Source organism: Ceratosolen solmsi, unplaced genomic scaffold (assembly GCF_000503995.2).
Source record: "Ceratosolen solmsi marchali unplaced genomic scaffold, CerSol_1.0 scaffold30, whole genome shotgun sequence".
Lineage (NCBI taxonomy): Eukaryota > Metazoa > Arthropoda > Insecta > Hymenoptera > Agaonidae > Ceratosolen > Ceratosolen solmsi.
This window is the reverse complement of record NW_011948421.1, coordinates 700,947-722,421: the sequence shown is the minus strand read 5'-3', so window position 1 is coordinate 722,421 and position 21,475 is coordinate 700,947. Positions and strand designations below refer to the sequence as shown.

At 28.4% G+C, this 21,475-nt stretch overlaps 2 protein-coding genes across 2 annotated transcripts; both read right to left on the bottom strand.

Moving 5' to 3' along the window:
* Nucleotides 1-10,809: 10,809 nt before the first annotated feature.
* Nucleotides 10,810-13,622, bottom strand: LOC105361621 (uncharacterized). The gene is made up of 3 exons (XM_011498873.1): nt 13,485-13,622; nt 12,224-12,341; nt 10,810-10,926 (listed from the first exon to the last, which is right to left on the bottom strand). The coding sequence occupies exons 1-3, from the start codon at nt 13,571-13,573 to the stop codon at nt 10,810-10,812; spliced, it is 324 nt and encodes a 107-aa protein (XP_011497175.1). The 5' UTR covers nt 13,574-13,622.
* Nucleotides 13,623-14,204: 582 nt separating this feature from the next.
* Nucleotides 14,205-19,838, bottom strand: gry (trafficking protein particle complex subunit 11 gry). Its single transcript, XM_011498367.1, has 20 exons — nt 19,817-19,838; nt 19,550-19,739; nt 19,136-19,305; nt 18,867-19,055; nt 18,560-18,733; nt 18,112-18,484; nt 17,862-18,035; nt 17,708-17,786; nt 17,577-17,631; nt 17,297-17,504; nt 17,019-17,221; nt 16,479-16,784; nt 16,054-16,259; nt 15,850-15,986; nt 15,548-15,760; nt 15,295-15,455; nt 15,001-15,223; nt 14,589-14,697; nt 14,447-14,523; nt 14,205-14,350 (listed from the first exon to the last, which is right to left on the bottom strand). The coding sequence occupies exons 2-20, from the start codon at nt 19,736-19,738 to the stop codon at nt 14,324-14,326; spliced, it is 3,273 nt and encodes a 1,090-aa protein (XP_011496669.1). The 5' UTR covers nt 19,739; nt 19,817-19,838; the 3' UTR covers nt 14,205-14,323.
* Between the last annotated feature and the right edge of the window lie 1,637 nt (nt 19,839-21,475).

Below are 21,475 nucleotides of genomic sequence, written 5' to 3'. Positions count from 1 at the left end.
AATTAATATTCTATACAATAAATCTTATATGTTACTTCAATTAATTTGACTCGATAACTTATTGCATTAACATTTGAAAACTTATTTGGCATTTAGATTACGTTGTGAAAAAAATTTTATGCATAAATCGCATCAAGCAGTCGAAATTTACTATATTTGATAACATTTTATTTACCGTAATTGACTCACTATGCTATCTTAAAATTTATTGAAATTTTACCAATAATTTAAATTAACTCTCGTCTAAGTAGCTAAATTTCAAAAGTTCTTGTTATATATATATATATATATATATATATATATATATATATATATATAAGTGGAAAATACAATATTTATCGAGATCTAAAAATACATTTTTAAAATACAACAAAATAAATTCTTCGCCGTTGAAAATTACTACTATCTAATAATAATAATAATAAACAACAATATTTACAATATTAAAGTATATATAGGACAATAAAATCGTAATATTATAATAAGATATATATTGAAGATAAAATGTAAAATTGAACTTTTTAATGAGCAAAAAATGTTCTTAAATACGTCTAAAACTTGTCAAGTCGTACCTTTATATATATATATATAAATTATTTACGACATGTGTATATATATATATATATATATATATATATATATATATATATAGAGAGAGAGAGAGAGAGAGAGAGAGAGAGAGAGAGTAACTCTCGAAATTTGAACGACTTTAGATTTTGGAAAATCCGTATGTACGCGTCATATTGTTCTTTCAATGAGTTTCAAAAATAATAAAGCGATGTGCGATGTTGTTATATTTATAACGTTAAAACATTGTAGTGCATTATCGAAAATTCAACATAATTGTTGATCATATGTTTGATAATAAACTGATATTATTTGTAAAATGCTACTTAAACGCGGTGGGAATATTATATTTATTGTAACATCAAATAGATTGTTAAGTCGTTTTTTTTAATAATAACTTGACCAGCGTCAATTTAATATCGAGGATTCTTTATTATGACTTTGTGATAATCGTAGCTCAATCGTATAAAATTTTTTATTTCCAAACAATCCATTACTTAAAAATGATACGATTATAGATCAAAGGTTTAGAATTCTTTGATAGAGAAAGTATTAATAGATCCGAGGTAATACTAATTAAAGATAATTTCCATTGATGGATGTTTAAGGCAAAACTGATATGCGCATATTTACGTTTTACGCCATTTGAAATTATGAATATTTATTAAATTTTATTTTAAATATACATCACTTATCTGTGTAGGGGAACCTCCAATTCCTATTTCATATACATCAGCGTTAAATAATCTTAATAAATTAATAATGAAATAAGAAGGGAAGAAACGTAAGATGTGGGACAGTGTTGATAATGTCGTCGTTGTGAAAAATGAGATAACCCATACCTGAATTTCGTTAAACATTTTCTTATTTCATCTTAGATTTATGTTTCGAATCAGTTTAGCAAATTGTTACAATTATACGAATCTTGCGGTAAATATTCAAATTTGCCGTATAATTGCTAATATTTTCAATGAAGCTATCGATAAGTAAACTATTATATAGACAAGTTATCCTTACAAATTGAGAAAAAACTCTTGAATAAGTAAGAAGCTTTGATTAACGATACTACTAACGTACATAAAAACAACAACAAAAAAAAAAAAAAAAAAAAAAAAAAAAAAAAAAACAACAGCACAAATACTTAAATGACGGCCTTAGAGTCATCATTAAATTTTTAATCGAAAGTGTTAAGCCTACTTGAAGAAGAAATTTTAAACGTAAAATTATTGGAAAATGTGTGTAAATAAAGAAAAATCAACAGGCCCGCTCGTGTGAAGTGTGGGCGAGTTGCACGACTGGCCGCGCCGAACCGGAGTTCCTTTTACTTCGGCGATACCTCGACGACTGGCTGATATCGACAGCAATCAAAGTTTAACACTCAGCTTGGAAATAATCTGCAATTCGCACCAAAAATTGCTATTTATTCGAGTTGTGTGTAATTGCAAAAGTAAAAAATCTGAATGGTGGCAGAATTTAAGGGCGAGTCTTAAAAAGCCGTGGATCATCATTAGAGTCGCGTATCCATTATATATATATATATATATATATATATATATACATGTCGTAAATAATTTAATCGTTGCATTTCTTAAGTCAGTTTTTAATCTTTGCGAAATTACAAATGCTTCTATGATAAATCGTAGGTAGACGCGTATGGTAAAATAGATGCCATGTATAGTCGTGCCGTGAAAGTAAAAAAAAATTTTAATGCGCACACAACAATTTCAGATAAAAATAGAAGGAGTATATGTTTTTGCTTTTTACCTAAATAACAAATTTAATTTCATAATCGAGAGTTTAGCCACACAAAAAATGTTTAAGTACGCACTATTTTCTTCTTTTTTTTTCTTTTTTTTTTCAAACAAAATGCTCCCTGGCAATAACTCGCAGAATGATAATAATCGCTATCACCTGAAACTGTAAAAATAATCGTTCTGTGATATCATATTTGCCATAATTTAATCATTAAGAATACACGAAATATAAAACGAAACTTTTTTTTGAATGATCGAAGGACGTTTTGCATGATTGTATTAAAACTATTGTGTGCGACTGTTTGCAACTATTTTTATCACTTTGCTTACACATATTTATACTATACGTTTCTCCGTGAGCATTTAGCACAACATTAGATAAATTATTTCAATTGTCGTATGTTGCATGTATTTGAATAAATAAATATAAAGAAAAAACAAATTATCTATGAGACAGTCGGCACTTAAATAAATAAGTTTGATATGTACATTTTCATTATTTCTCACGAGCAACAACAATGATTTAACCTTTTTACACTATTTGAAAAAACATTAAATAATTCCGCACACTTTTCAAAACTTCGTTATACGTAACATAAACCACGCCACGCACGATTATTGAATTTAAACGAAGAAACAAGAAACTCACCATTTATTATTATTAGTCGCAATTTTTGCATTATTTAAGAGGTTGAAATTTATTCCTTTATACGCTTACTAAATTTCGACACTCTCTTTAAATATACAAAATTAACTTTAAATCTCGACACACTCTACTCGATAACAAACCATCTATTTCTAAAAGAAAAAAAAAGTTCCTACAGGTTTAATTAAACTAAATATAATATCTGTTTTGTTGTAAGGACGCGCTCTATTAAAAATCACAGATTTTTCAACCATGTACATTTAAAAGTCGTGTATATATTCATCAAACGATTAACATTTCTCTTTAGCTAACTGCAAATTCCAACAACAACATTATTATAACGCGGCTTATTGTATTATTAAAAAGATTATTTTGCTATTTTAATTACGTATGAATAATATAAGCCCGAGTCGAAAATTTTTTAAAGAATTGGGTCCGTATGAGATTCATTGTAACGTTTAAAGTCTCAAATTTTACAACCATAACTTGCGAATAGTTTGTAGCTTCCATAACTTTATCTAGGTAATATTATTATTATTTAAAAAGTCCTTCACTCGCGACTTTTACTTAAATTTAAAACATTAGTTAACAAATAATAGTGTTTCTTAAAGTTCTTACTCTGTTCTATTATTTCAATTTTTTTTTTTGCAATATGATTTTTAAAAAATCGCCTTATAATCATTGGCGCATATCAATATAGTGACGTTTATACTAGGCATAACTTTTGGTTGCACACCACGTTTGAACAGTGCGATTTGTACGACTAAAGGAGAAAGATGGGACGAATAATAGAGAAAGATAAAAGGACAATGGCAGGAATCTTTCGTTTGGCAAATCGCCTCCGTTTAACAAATAAAGCCAACTCTTTGATCGTTCAAATCTCTTTGTAAAGTGGCTTAAAATTTGGCAAACGACACTAGGTGTGACAGAAATAATTATACATTATACGAACATAATGATATTTATAATCGATCATTGTATAATCAAATTATTGTACCGAATTTAAGCCAATAGACATCCGGAGGTAGTCGTAACAGTTCACACGATCGTTTATATGTTTTGACAGTGCGAGGAACAAAGTTATCCTTAAGGATGGATGATTGCCATTACTCTCAGTATTTCGAAAATTTTCTTTGGTCCTTTGGTGAGTTACTTCGTCTCGCTTCATAGGCTCGATCAGTTACTGCGTATCAATGAAATGATCAAAGAAATGAATACCATATGCATTGCGTAAAACGACGATTCGTTAATTCATCGACTGTTTAAGCACCTAAGTAAACATTACCGTTGCATTTTATCTATCTATCTATCTATCTATCTATCTATCTATCTATCTATCTATCTCTATCTCTATCTATCTATCTATCTATCTATCTCTCTGTCTGTCTGTCTATCTATCTATCTAACAAATTTCCCGAGCTTACGAGCTGTAAACCTCCAGTTCCCAAGCAATCTTTCACCGCAGCAAAGATGTGGTAGTAGTAACTATTACTAGTGGTAGCAGTGATAGCAGTAGTGGTAGTAGCAATGGTAGCAGTAGTGGTAGTAGTAGTAGTGGTAGCAGTAATAATAATAGTAGTGGTAGTAGTAGTAGTAATAATGTCGTTGGGTCGGCGGGGAAAATGAGCGCTACAACCCGAGGCGCCGCAAGTATTCCCGTCCGCGGTAATTTCTTCTTGCCTATCTCGTACAATTCGTCTTATCGCGGTGAACGCGTCGCGGTGTCGTGGCGGCATCGTGGCTCGTGTCGTCGCCTCCCCGACGACAGGACAACGAGGTGTCGAGGAAAAGCCGACGGTTAGAGGAGCAAAAAGCCCGAGTCCGGCATTGGTCGGTGGGACGAACGATAAAAGCCGACCGCGTTCGGTCTCGATAATCGGGCTTGCCTCCTGCATCCGAAGCATCGTGTTCGCGAGCATTGCCGAAGCGTGGTCCGAGCGACGCGGTACTCTAGGCCTCTCCTAGTCCTCTAGGCAGCCGCCTCTATTGTCGGAGCGCGGATCCCGGAAAGCGAGCGAGCGTGGAGCCTTGATAAAATCCGACGTCGTCCGGGAGTCGTGCCGCGGACGTAAAAAACAAAGGGGAGAAAAGCCGGCGCGCCGCGGTCACGAACTCGTGGTCGTAGAGACGCAGCGCGTTATCGCCTTATCGGCCGGGCACACGTACGTCGACCATTGGCCCGGGCCCCGGGGCGGGTGGGGGCCGCGTCCCCGATAGGCCTCCCCGCCATTGTCGACGCCGCGTAATAAGCCCCGGGCGCAGGTGGAGGCGCGAAAAGCCGGCCCCGAGGCTCGCGGCCCGCGTGCTTTTACGCGCACTTTTCCAGCTGCCAGTTCCGCGAGCGTACTTGACGCAACTTGACTTTCCTGGTTGCCGTTGCGCTGCTTGTGCCATTGCGCGCTCGAGGTTCTTGGGCCGTCAGTGCCGCGGTAGCTCGTCCGACGTCTACGTCGCCTCTACGCGTTGCCTCAACCTCGCCTCTACGCCGCTTCTAGGCTGCCTCTAGGCTGCCTCAACGTCGCATCAACGTCGCATCAACGTCGCATCAACGTCGCATCAACGTCGCATCAACGTCGAATCAACGTCGCATCAACATCGGTTCAACGTCGCTTCAACGTCGCCTCAGAGTCGCCTCAACGTCGCATCGATATCTCGCCCTGGCGAACGACGAGTGCGCGGGGGTGGCGCCGCGCGGCGTGGAGCTCCTTTACCGGATGCTATTGGCGAACCTCCGTTTCATTATTTGGTATTCATAGGTCTCAACGAGTCTACGCCAAACGCCCGCGCGCTTTTTTTTTTTTTTTTTTATTATTTTTTTTTATTTATTATTTTTTTTTTTTTTTTATTAATATCTCAAAGTTCTCGGGGCGCGTCATTTAATATATTATTACATTTTTCAGTGCGCTTTTTTAATTGAGAGAGGTTTGTCCAAGTTGTTGCTTGCATAAGCAGGCTCGTGGAGCGAAGAACAATGTGCATGCAGCGTGTAAGTATGAATAGGAAGAGTAAATATAAGTAGCTAATGTGAGTGAGAATCGATTGCTTCGGAATAATGACGCTTATTAGAAAACAACGTACTTACTTCGCGTTTGTAAATTAAGACTTTGTGATTCAAATGGCTTTGTTCTCCATTCCAGTTCCAAGAAAAAGCGTGTAATGATTTCTCTCTCTCTCTCTCTCTCTCTCTCTCTCTCTTTCTCTCACTCTCTCTCTTAATGCGACGCTGCGATATAATTATCCGACTTTCTAAGGTGTGATCTATAATTAGGTGGCGAGTTTGGAAATGACATTTTAAGCTAATTGATATCTTAAATTTCTTCTAGCTTCAATAGATCCCTACGGGTATTTGACTTTTTTGACTTTGCCTTAATTTCAAATTTACCTATCTAAGCCGTCGTGGTGCACGTTGATCCTCGAGATCTATGTATAGATTGGTCGGCAATGCCGAAAGACAAGAAAAATTTCTTACAAGAATTATACGTAAGAGCATGAACATTGCGTGCCTTTTATCTCTATTTGTTAAAACGTTATACAAAATTCACTTTTAATTGTAATAATAATAATAAGTCCCATGCATATCATCGTACTTTTTTTTTCTTTTTTTTCGATACGGCTTCCAACTACCTTCAAAGTACTATAATAAAATTATTATCAATTTTAATTTGATTGCATGATTTTTAAGGATTAGACAATTGACCATTATCATGGCATTAAATGTTATTATGCCTTGTTTCTATGCAATAACAACTATTCTACATATTGATATAACTATATTTTATTTTCATTATCAAACCTTATTACACATTAATATAAAGAAGAAAAAAATACGTAAATCACTCTACTTTTACATTTAAATAAAATTGCAAAACAAATTTGTTATATATATATATATATATATATATATATATATATCTGTTTGAAATGAATGTATTATATTCTGCCAATAATCAATTATAATTAAAAACAAAAAATAATAAATTATCAATATGATATAATGTGATGAATTAAAGATCAAAATCTATATGCAAGTAGAAATTATTATTTATTTAGATAATGATGAGGCTGATTATGAATAGTAGATTATATTATTAAATTTCAGATAGCTATCGGACATATGTACTTAAAATAATAATCTTGTTTTATGAATAAAATAAATAGTAGATCTGTTATACAACAGGCAAGTTGGAAACACAATATTCACAAGCAAGATAAATAGTATACAACTGTTACATAATAGGGCTAAAGCCTGTAAATAAACTTTTATAAATAAAATATTCAATAATTTAATGTAGATTAAGTAACGTGATAAAAATGAAATTCGTATCCATGAAATTTATACGGCAAAAAGTCTCGTTACGCAAGTTATCGAATATAAAATGAAAATAGAACAAGTATAATATGCTATATTTTACAATAACAAATACGAAATTTTGTTGTGCGAAAAATAATGCAATGTATAATATAATAGGCGTATTTATAAAGCTTCAGCTATCGATTATCGACATTATATAATTTCGAAATTAATAATATTTATTTAATATCATATCTAAGTGATGTAATAATTGAAAAGATTAAAAATGATTCGATCTTTTTCAAAGCTCGATGTTAACTACTAATTTTTTAATGCAAGCTCAAGCATTATTTTATATCTTTTAACGAAACATGTGAGATGAATAAAAAGAAAAGAAATAGAAAATTAATCTTAATTTCGTGAAGGTTTTATGTCCTTTGAAAAAATGTTTCACTTCAGTAGTCACATACTTAATTAAAATCTAAAATTACACTTCCATAGTAAAAATATATTACAATATTATATAACGTCGTGTATTGACTAAAGATACTTATTTATTCATGTAATCTCTCGTATCTGAGTGCTTTTTTAGCTTAAATCCCCGCTCGTATCTCTTGACTTGGGGTGCTTTATTAACAAAAGTCAGCTTGAATTCCACGATGACAGCAATGAAACTCCATTTAATTTAATTTAATTTACCTTCCATACATTACTTACAAATCTTAATTTTTCGTTTCTCTAAAAATGAAATTTATTTTCGTGTATTTCACATTATATCTATTTTATGGTTCAATTTCACGTCTAAATTGGCGCTTGAACACGCACACAAAAACACACGCCCGCATATATTGTTTTGCTATAAACGTATTTCTTTATTGATAAAAGTGTTTATAAAAGCCGCAAATATTAGAATTAATAGCGTTTAAATTTCTTAAAAAAAAAAAAAAAAAAAAAAAAAAAATACTTTACAACGCAAATATTTAAACATTGACAAACGCATTATGTCCTGAACCCTTAAATACTTTTGACAAATTTTTATATAATTTTATACGCTCGGCTATTTCACGTATATTATATTAAATTAGTTAACGTAATGCATGAAGTTGTACGCCTATTTTGGCTTAATCAGTATTTTATCAGTTGATTCATTCATATTGAAATATAATAAATTTCTTACAAACTAAAAATATTTTTAATATTTATTCAGTTAGAAATAGCAATTTTAGAGAACAAAGTAATTTAATGCCTCTTGTAAAATACTTGATTTTTGTTATATCACTTTACATTTTAAATGTAAATGCATATATTAACATAATGTATAATAATACTATAACAAATTAAATACTGTATTATTAAATAATATAATAGATTTTTTATCTTTAAGAACAGCGATGTAGTGTAAACGTTTTAAAGTTTTTTAATATTGTATAACAAAAAAAAAAAGCAAAAAAACAAAAGAAAGGTAAATTTCATTTTAGTAAAATGTCGTATACTTATGACTCTTTATAGCTAACTTTTTTTTTTTTTTTATTTTTATCAGTAGTTTAATTAATATTCAATTATAAATGATGATATATTGGTGAATAATATAATTGAAAATGATGATAATTGGTATACGTTTTACTAATAGAAATACGTGGCGTTGATTAGTTTATTATTATTTAATCTTGTATGAATTCTAATGCAAGATGTACGTTATTCGGTTGGACTGCGATTAATTTTCAGTTACACACGCGCCTTTTCCGTTGTATGTAAGCTCAAAATTAATTATTATATATCCGAAAGATTTATTTCATTCGTACTAATAAGAAATATAATTTTAATATAATGTACATCATCTTTCTTACCTTGTTAAACGATATATATTTTTCTCATTATTTATTAAGAATGAATATTTTTGTCTATTGTGAAACTACTATTAAATTTTTATTTTAAGCCAATACTTTCGTCTCGTATTCGACTATTATATCTTATAGTTTGTATTTATATAAAAAAAAAAGTTGCAATAACCAATATGTCCTTTGACATTAGGGTTGAGTGAATAGGATTTTTAATTCAATACATTGGGCTTCCTAAAAATAATAAAAAAAAAAAAAAAAAAAAAAAAAAAAAAAAACTAGCAATTAAAAAGAAAAGAAGAGAAAACTGTGTTTTACGTTAATTTATAAAATCTATGGCTTGACGAGAAAAATTCAATATAGTAGAATTAATATATTATTAATTTTAGTTTAATATTTATTCATTTTAAATTGAATAAATTGTACTTAAAACACTTAGTTCACTGCAGAACACTGCAAATAACTAGAAGCTAATAAATTAATAAACAATTTATCAGATAGACAAATTTCCCCTACTCGCTGTTTTTATTTTAAAAATAAATTCTATTGATCTAAATAAATATTAACATACTAAAGTAAATTCAATTAATAAAATTAGAGATATTTATAAATTTCATTTGGACATTCGGGTCAAAATAAATTATCCACAATTTGATATTGTAAATAATAATAATCATTAAAAGTCACGATATATAAGAAAATATTTATAGCCAGATATATATATATATATATATATATATATATATATATATGGATATAGATAATTGAATTTATTATTAATATAAACAAAATTTTAAACGTTTAATTATAAGAATAAATTTTCCATATTGGAACTACAATTGTAGTTTAGAATATTTTTAATATTTATTTTTAAATAATTTTTAAGTAAAAATATGAATTGTTATGAATTAGAAATTAATTTGTCGCAGTAAAAACATTTTGTTTAATAAATAAATAATAATTTTCTGTATAATCATATGTATTTCTAAAATTACCATAAAATTACTAATATTTATCATTGTCGTAGGAAATTTTATTTCCTCTTATCGTATTAATAATTAAAAATATTAAATAGTCAGTTTTACATCGTTACTTTTAGGAAACTGTTTGTAATTGTAAAATTTTAATTGAAGTAATGCCAAAAAGAAAAGAAAAGAAAAGAAAAATAATAATAATTCACCAGACATTACATAAAAATATGTTTCAATGTAAATAATTGATAATATTCATTTAATTAAATATTATTATGAAATTTTCTACCTCTTTATAAGTGCTTATGTTTTGGAATACATAAGAATTAAAAATGTACTGTCAAAATAATTCAATGAATAATTCCATTTCATCCATTGTTATTTTTGCAAAGTCATGGTGATGCGTTGGAGTGAAAACTACAATTATTTAATTAATCGAATCATGTATTTTATTTTTCAGATAGACAGATACACAGCATAAAAGGCTTCACCTGTTCCATCGATCCAAACGATCAACAAACTGTGATTATTAAAAAAGTTTGTTCGTTCGGCTCGAGTTATTAGGTGAGACCACCTCAGCAATCCAAAAACAATCAAAGATGTATGAAAGTGTATAACCAATAATAGCTTACATAATAAATTTTGAAATACAAAATTTCTCAAATGTTTTGCATATTTTCAACATTGCTTGAAGCACCTTATAACATTTAATTAATCGCAAAACAGTTTAATTAATTTTTATTTAATTATCTTCATCCTGTAAGTAGCTATAATAATCCGCGAGCAATTGTTGAAACTGCTTCTGTGTTGGTGAATAGGCCGACTGGGTCCTTAGAATGGCTTTTACTTTTATCAAATCCTACAAATTTACTTAAGTTAATTATTTCAATATTTTTATTATTTAAACGACTTGGTATTCATTAATATAAATGAAAGAGAATATTTTTTAAATATTATCTCTTCTGTTTTATTGAATCATTACTAATTTCGCTTTTAATACATTTTTATCCAATAAAATTAAATTACTTTTATTGATAAAACGTACGTAAAATATACATTTTTTTTTTTTTTTTTTTTTTTTTTTTGCATACAAATTACATATGCATAATGCATATACGTAATGCGATTGTCCCTGTTTCTTCTATATTCAGTAATTATTTTAAATGGTAAAAATTAGCATTAAAAATCGTAAGTACAATTGTTTATAAATACATCGTTTGAGATTTTCTGAGATATTGAGAAAAATTGAACTTAAAAGTTGCCATAAATACACATAAAGAATAAGTATTTTGTATATAAAAATTATTGATACGTATTATATATATATATATATATATATATATATATATATTATGAAAGCTCTTACTTCTGAAATTAAATAATTTTGAAAATGAAATATATACTTATGTTAATATCCAATTATAAATATATTTATAATTTGCGTTATGAATAATTAATATTTTAAAAGCAGCAGTAAATGTTAATATTATGTATTTGCGTATGTGGACAGTTGTGCCTATATATGCACGAATACAATAGTGAGAATAATGTGTAACATTAGATATCCAAAGTTGAAGGCGTTTTCACTGATATTTAAAATCGCTTTTTACGTAAAAATTTTAATTTCATTAAACATAATATTTTTATTCTTATATTTTATTATTTACTCGCTGACAAAAATATACGCACATCCGCGCACATGCCCTCTCACCCACACATACGTATATACAGAATTTCTGTTCACTCTAACAATATTTCTATTCGTATAAATGATATAAAAGGCTGAATTATTACCGAAACCTTGAATTTAATACATTGTACTAACACGCTTCTTAATTCTATTTTAAAACCTTAATATTTTTCGACAATTACTTGTTATTCAACTGTATAAAATGAAGACATAATGATATATTTATATAATATTGATTATAGATACCTAGATCTTCTCGGCAAGAAATGTAATAAATAATTAAAAGTAAAAACATTTCAATTACATTTTTAACCTTATGTTTACTTAACTGTTTACATAAATATATCGAACCGTTTTAAATATATATTTAGATACGCATATGTTCATTATATACAAATTTTTTATTTCATATATTATGTATTAAACGAATACAGTTAAAAGTGTAATAATAGTATGGTAATATTACCTGTATAAATTGTTCATTTCGAATTCGTGAGTTTTCACGTTTAGCCTGTAGCGCTGATAATGATAAATCACTTAAATTTTTCGTATCCATGGATTTTAATTTTTCATGCAACCTGTCGCTAAAATTTTTCATCACGTTACTTCTTTTTATTACTTAATTATTACTTGATTAAGTAATCAATGGCGAATGAATGCTAACAAATATTCAATCATATACTACCACTATGAGTATTATTATAATACTATTATATTATTAATAAAATTATACTTTCGATGGAATTTATTCAGTATTACTTATATAAAATATTTATCCTACATTACCAAATGTTCTAAACGAAATTATTAAATAAAAATACTATTAGTGAGTGTCCACTTGTCAGCAAGTTCTTGTCGGTTGGCAGTCAGTTATTATTTTTATTATTTTTTATTTCTTATTTTATTTTTTTGCTTTTTATTCAAATATATTAAAACAATCGTAATAGGTTCAATTCAATAATTTCAGATACTTTTTAATATAATTTGATACAAATCATTTTAAATTATGAACATTTCGAAATGTTTAATCTATCTTGATCTATAAAATTAATCATAATGGAAATTATAATTTATTAAAATTTAGAATTCAAAAAACACAATAATTTATATCTTTGTAATTTTATTTGTGAATTAATAATTTTTTTACAAATGTTCGAATCGTTCAACATTACAATAAAATTTAATAAAAACGCATAACAGTTAATCGTACGAATTTGGTTCTTCCGTCATTATATTGTTGTACAACATACCAATTTGGACAATTATGCAGTATTTTCAAATATTATCTTATGAAAAAGATAATCCATTGTTATTTTTGAAAAAACTATCATACAAAATTTATCACTCTTGAATAGTCAAATATTACGATTTTTAACTGCTACTAACTCGTCAAAGAAACAAAAAAGGAAGAAGAAAAAAAGATGAATATCAATTTTATAACTAATTATAATATTCTTGAATCATTTGTATTTAATAATTTGCATTATTATGATGAAATTAAAAAAAAAACTTTCGAGGTTACTTTGTAAATTATATTGAGTATATTGAATATATTGAGTAGTTATCGATTTATTTTTATATACTAATATTCTTTAAACTATTATTATTAGAATATTGCCTTTATTACTTACTTCAAGATTTACAATTAATTGAGGACTAGTGTTTACATTTATATTTTTATTCATTATTTCATAATAGTTTTAATTAATATAATGCTAAGTATGTACCATTCGCGTAGCTTCTCTTCCAGTGCTTTCTCTTCTTCAAAATATTTTTCAGTAATCTTCTGCATTACCAAATTCGGTTGATAATTCATATTTATCGATTATTCACAGAAATAAGATAATATATTTTTAAGAGACCTTATGCTTTTAATTAAGAATACAAGTGTTATTTTACGAATGGCATGCGTAACGATAGCAACGAAAATCGATTTACCAGAATAGAGAATACCGTGGAATTATGTATTGCTGGTATGTATAAAGTACATTAGCAAATATTCATTTTTACTAATTCAATATGACATTTGTAATGCAATATTTTATTAAATAAATTGAATTTTCAAAATTGTATTATAATTTTTAATATAATAACAGTTCTCTTACATTCGATTATTATTCTAATACTAAGAATATTAACATTGCAAAAAGTTTACCATAAATTATTAATTTGTTATTTCCTAAAATAATTTATATATATATATATATATATATATATATATATATAAGTATTCATATTATATTCAACAATTATAAATTGTTTATTGCTAGTGCACATTTTTTATAAAAGTTTTATTAAAATTCATTCATTATTAATAATCCGATATTGTTATATCATAAAAATATTTTATATAAATGCAATATTACATTTACCATGTTTTAAATTTATTTTTAATAAATAAGTATATTAAAGATTAAAAACAATATTAGTATTAAATAAAAGTCCCTTTCAACAATTTCATATTTTTACATTTTTTTTTTATGATACACACTAACTATTATATTCACATATGTACCTGTATTAACAAAAATAAAATAGTATGCACATATTATAACTGTTCGAGTTGTTATTCTTCTATAGTTTGTGATTTCGGCTAAAAGAAAAAATTATTTCATGTACATTGATGTTAAAGTAAGTAAAATTATTGTGATTTATCTTAAGTAATTGTTTGTAAAGTAATAGAACTTACCATTATATATACATGTCTTGGAATAGATCTTTCTATTACTTCTGCAAGCCTAGTTTTATTTAATTTATATTCCTCGTCTGAAAAAATACTTCATATAATTAAGAAGATATTTCATTTAACTTTTTTAAAATATAATTTATACCAGTTGGGACTGTCAAAGACAATGACGGAAGAGCTACAAAACCAGCAATTAACGGTAGAAGAATCCATTCGACTTTTTTTTCACTTTCAGGAAGAATACAAATATCTATCTAAAATATTCATGAAAAAAAAAAAAAAAAAAAAAAAAAAAAAAATAATAATATTAAAATATTATTATTCACTACTACAAGCTATTCGCTACTACAAAAATGTAAATTTTCATATTACAAGTTATTGGAAAGGCTTTACAGTCTTTTACACATATTTTTCACGCACAAAAATTTATAGTAATTTAGCAAGATAAAGTTTCTGAAATTTTAAAAAAATAACTTCTAATTTTATTTTCTAATCCTGTTAATAATACATTTTCAATACCTTTAATTGGAAAGCTAATAGAGAATAAATATTCATACCTGTTTATGACCAGCAAACATGAAAGCCTCGTTGGCTTCCATCGTCAGTCTTAGAGTTATTAAATAATCGGAATGATTCTTTATAAAATATGAAACACATAGAGGCGTACGAACCCAACCATGAGGAGGCAATCTCGTTTCTAAACCTATAACTGCATCTTCCACCCACAACGGAGTTAACGTAACACTACTACTGGTTACTATTGTATTTTCATCGTTTGCCCTGTATTAAAGTCAAGGAACATATATAAGATGTCAATTATTTTCATCGCAGTACAACAGAAACAATCTTACCGTCGCCATTTAATTGTATAAACTCCTGTACTTGTTGGTTGCTCGCTCCCAATTTTCGGAACAATACAATATACATCTGTACCAGCTTCACTTTCTTCTAAAACAATGTTTTTTAAAATGCTTTCTTGAGATAAACTCCTTTCTTCTATCAATGAATTGCCCTAATAAAAGAATACTTTGACGTATTATATATTCTATGCAAGATAATTAATGAATATATTTATTTATAATTAATGTTAAACGCATAGAGTACCAATTCTATTGAAGTATCTTCTATTTTAATAGGCCATGGTGAAGTAGAAACGATGTGAGGCATAATAAATAAGGGTTCGTCGATAAATCCTTTTGTAAGGGGTTCGTACAATATTGTGTAAAACTGGGTGGACACTTCAAAAGGTTTTACAACGGAGAATGAATAGGTTATTTCCTTTGAATCTTTTTTTTTTCTACATCTTGAATACTCGGCCTTGATGTCAAATAAATTAAGCATATTTATAAATTCGTTGTACTTAAAATATAAAATCATTTATATCGAATGAAGATATTTTGCAATACCTTGATTAAGAAATTTCTATCGCCAACATTATGAGCTCTAACGAAAACTACTTGTTCAACGGAACTGGTAGGTTCGATAGTATCAATTTCAAATATAACAGATGATTGCTTTTCTTTCATATTTAAACTTAATTCGGCTAAAAATTGCATGTACATTACAATCTAATATAAAAGCTTTGTTTATATTTATAAAAATCAACTTACTCAATTGTTCACTATTGTTATCTTGTATCAAATTTACGAAAATATTTACATTAGAGATCTTATCACTTGACGATACTAATATTTTTACAGAAAACCATTCGCCTAAAAGAGCTGGTTGCTTGCATTCGGTAATAATTGTTACATTTGATTCTTCTTGTTCAATTTTTGCTGTAATTAGTGGTCGAACGGAATCAAATAGTCCTCCTCTATGAAACAATATTTTTATATAAACTAAATTTGAATTGATTTGATTTGATTTGAATTGATTTGATTTGATTTGATTTGATTTGATTTGATTTGATTTGATTCGATTTGATTTGATTTGATTTGATTTGACTTGATTTGATTTAATATAATGTAATTTAATTTTAATTTTAATAGAATGTCCTTAAATCATAATAATTTTTTTAAAATAATTCATCTACCGGAGCTGCTGAATTTCTGGATACATGCGATCGAGAAGATTTGTTTCTCTCCCAGAGGCCGAAAACTGTAATATTACGCTGCATCTTTTATCATTTCCAAGATTTAAATTAACTTTATTAATCTGAATTTCAAGTGAATCGTCCAATTGTGGTGCTTCGAATTGACAAAGATATTTTTTTACTTCTTTGGCACTAAATATAAGATTTCTATCATGACTATCAATTATGGGAATTTCCGACTTATATCCTGAACCAGTTACTGTTACCGATATTTTAGAAAGTTCAACCTCAGCATGATAAAGATTCCTAGAAAAATGTAACGATAAATTTTCATAAAAAAGATGATGTTTATTAATTAAAAAGAAATTGTTTAATTTGTAAATTATTTTAGTTTTTTATATTTTATTTTTATGTTTTATATATATATGTATTTGTATGTATGTATGTATGTATGTATGTATGTATGTATGTATGTATGGCTACGTATTACTTATTTTTTATATTATTTCATATTCCATTCATAGTTTGAATTAAAATTACCTAACAAAAACCTCGATTGTGACTGTAGAATTAACCGTATATTTTGGCTGAGTGAAACAGGCTTTTACATCGATGAAAGATGCCATATTATCGTCAATTTTAAAAATAAATGATTCATTTTGGTTTACTTGCGCAAGCCACTTATCAACAGCGCAGTCTTTTAAGTCTTCGGATAAATTTGGTTCGGAATTCGGTGGTTTATTCTATTAAACATAACGATAAACAAATTTTTAAATCAAAGCAAATGGTTAATTATAAAAGAAATATTCACTCCAAACCTGAAGTATATTTATAATGTTTTCGAAAATGTTAGTTTTACGCTCTATTGAAAACATAGTTGACGGACCTAAGGCTTCTAAAGCCAATATAAGATAATCTTTGATACTGGCTGATAAATATGCAGCTTTGAGAGCACTTTTTAATACGTCAGTGAGAAGGACAGGCCACCGCTCACTTCGATATTCCCATAACATGTGCATTAATAACCTTTAACATTGTAATGAAAAAACTGTTTACAATTAAAAATACAGAAAATATAATTGTATGTTATGTACTTACGTCAATACTTTTCCATAATCCTTACAACCAAAATATTCTTCAGCCATCTCCACAACTTTTAAATATATAATTGGATAATATATTAAAATTAAAATAAATGTAGCAGTAATGATAATATAGGAATAATTTACCTAAAAGACGACGTTTTCTTGGACATCTATATATTTTGAATTGTGATATCGCACTCCCTAACAAGCCAATTCTAATCATCTGAAAAATGAAATGTTCATTAAATACGAAGTCTATGGAGATATTCAATTTCTTTAAAATACAACTTCGTTTTACAGAGTGATTAACTGTTGTCTTTTCTTTGTATTGCAATGCTTGAATAGCTGCAGCCTCTCGGGTCAAATCAGCCGGTTCCGCATTAAGTTTCCCGGGTCTCCAAGGTCTTTGACCATAAAATTCGAGTTTTTCCTCTCCCGCCAGCGGGTCTGGGTCCGGATACACATCGACATTCTAAATAATTTCATAATTGTACGTTCAATTTCTTAAGGCATCTCAACATATTCTCATCTCTTAATTTAATACTTACATTACACAGTTCCTTACAAGCATTGTGCCTTTGTAATGCATGATTAGCAGCCATTTGAAAATAATAACCCGGATGTTGTGTCTGTACAGCTGGTAATCCTTGTCTTATCGCTTCATTAAAGAGTTCTGCAAAGATTGAGTACTGAGTACATATCCAGGTATGATGCTCAAACATCAATTCTTTTGGTCCAGTCCTCGTCATAAATCTGTCCACGTGACTCCGGAATTGAGCTATTGCCTCTTTAGGAAGTTTTAGGCTAAACATAAGCCTGGACAATTTATAATTTATGAACGATGCAACGGTTTTAATCTCAAGGGAATTCGTATCTACCATTCGAATATCTAGTAAATTATTGTACGCTTGTTGATAGTGTCTAAAAATACATGTAATATTTAATGTCACAATCATGCATTTTAAATATATTAGTAAAGAACAGGAGATTGATTACTTATGAGCTGTATTTTGATCTTGTTTCAACTCGTTTAAAAATGCCATTTTAAACTGATGTCTTACAAACAAATATTGATGGGCAGTTTTATTTAACTGCTCTCTGTGACTTTTAACAATTCGATATTCTTGGTGATAAAAACTTTGTGCTAAATCGTAAAGAACATGCTCTAATCTAAGATATAAGGTATAAAAACTTTATTAAAATATATTAAATTTAACGCCATACATCACACAATGTAACAATTATTAACGAGAGCGTAATCTATTGTATTATATATTCACTTAGTTATTTATTATGTATTTACCTAAATGTGTATCCTAATAAATGATCCGCGTATGGTAAGAAATATAGGGTTTTAGATGTCAATTCACAGGCGGCGCAAAGTGCTGTTGCTCGTTCTGTTGCAACCAAATCTTCGGTACCGGGAGGCGACAGCAATTCATTTTGAATTAAAACTATAGCAATTTTTGTATTTCTCCCTTCTAATGCAGCCCTGTGAAGTAACAATAAATTTTACATTTAAAAAACATATATATATATATACTTCAATTAATTATAATATTAAATAAATACCTTAAAGATTGCACTCTTGAAGCACATTCCATTTTTTTCTCATTCCACTGTGGATCATGCCAATCAAGATCATAAAATACAACAATTACTGCTAAAACTTCGTTTAAATACTTATTCATCCAATTTCTTTTTAAAATTCCTTTAGGTATATACCATTCGTATGAATTACGCTAAAGATACAATAATATAATTTAAAAAGATACAATCATATAATTATGTATATACAAAAAAATAATAAAAATAGCTTTGTTTAAATTAAGTATTATTATATACAAAATTTTACCCCTAATTTAACTAAATGACAATTATAATAAACAATTGATCTTATCGGATCGCTAAATACTGTACCAGTTTGTTAACTAAAAGTTAATGAAAGAAATTAAAGCGGTATATGAGATAATAAATGATACAAACTTTTGGCTTAACAGTTGGAAACTCATGTGTACTACTAATCAACTTGAATTGAACCGCAGCACCATCAGGTCGACGATTATTAACAAAAGCATCCCAAATGGAATGATGAACTGAATTATAAATATCTAATCCAAATAAACCAATAAGAGCCAAAGGCCTTGCCGTTAATTCTGCTGGTAAATCTGACATTCTAATACATTTGTCATAAATAATAATAATATAATTAGTATTGTGGTGTTAATATCCATTGGTATTTGTTTAACTTACATTTAATAATTTTTACAAAAATTGTTATAGTGAAGAAAAATTACACATTTCTCTATGAAATGTTTATTTGAAATATTACACTTTCAATTGTTAAAAACAATCATTGTATTGTTTATTAAAAACAACTTAATAGCTAGAAATGGTAGGTTATGGTGTGTATTAAATTATGAACTGCCCTTTTAGTTGTGCAAGGAAATTTCCAACAAATTAAGCAGGTTGTAGCATTGCAGGTGTTGGAAACGCGCATTTTTAGTTAGTCCATCTACCATTTTACCTTTATATATACCAAATATCACCTTGTCTCATCTCTGGTATCCTGGGAAAAGTAATTTCATCTTGGTTGGCTGTTGTATACGCGGGGATTTTAATAAAGGTAAAAAAAATTAATTGAAATGAAGTTGAAGGGAGAAAGGCTCATCAACTTCCAATATTTAAATTGTTAATTCATATTTTTATAATACTTCTTACTAAGTTATATTATTCTAGCTTTAAATTCAATAAAAAAATATAATAATACAATCTTATATATATATATATATATATATATATAAATACAAATAATGACGTATACAATTTATTATATTATATCATTTGAATTATTTTTCATAAACTGATTATAAGTGAGCGTTGAGCTTTTATTCAATTGATATACATATTTTTTCAATTAGGTCAATATATATTTAAAATAACGAGAATTTAGTAAAATCAAGAAATGAAAAATTATATCAAACGTACGATTAATATTTACAAAATTTCCACTACAGCTTCTTTTAACTTCGACAATCAAGTTTCAAGTTTTTTGCAAGAAACATTTAAACAATATTATAATCGCACTCGATACTTACATTCAATTGACTTTTACAATAATGCACAAATATTTATGCATGTTATATAGTTAAATAATTGTAATAACTAATACGATATATCCCGAATAACATTCATTGCATAATATCATTAGGTCGTTTAATTATCAATGAAATTGCATTAGCAGCAACTATTTAAGATCCAACATACGTTTGATTTAAAATGCAATTGCTACGGCATTACGCGCAACCCTGCAATCAGACAACCAGTTCTACAAGGATACGATAAAGTGCCACGTAATGAACCCGAAACTCCTGGTAAATCATCAGTTATTGACAATTGTTTGACGATTAGAACGAAAGACAGACGTGCGATGTGTCAGATTAGCTTTCCTCTGTATTTTTTGTACACCGGACTTCCCTAATAGTCCCCACCGGAGCGTTTCGCCTGACTGCGCCTGCACTGCGACTCCGAACTCCTCCTATTTTGTAAATAAACAAATGACTTTATTGTTAAATAAATTACTCGTTTGATGTGCTATATGTAAATGTATAAATAATACGTAATGTAATAAACGTATAAATGGGCCATCTAAGGCGTACATATAAGGCCTGAGCTACAAATATGATTTTTCCCAAACAATTGAAGTTTGCGACGCGCCCAATTATTATTTTGTCACATTTAATTAGCGACATTTTTGCTTAGTCTTCAAATATTCTACTAATATTAATGAGATTAATAACCGTGACAATGACTACAGTGATCTGATTTAATATTACCATCAAGTTATGATTTGCAGGAGATATGTAAATTTAGGAACAATACTAATGGGCAATAATACCTGAGTCGCAATAT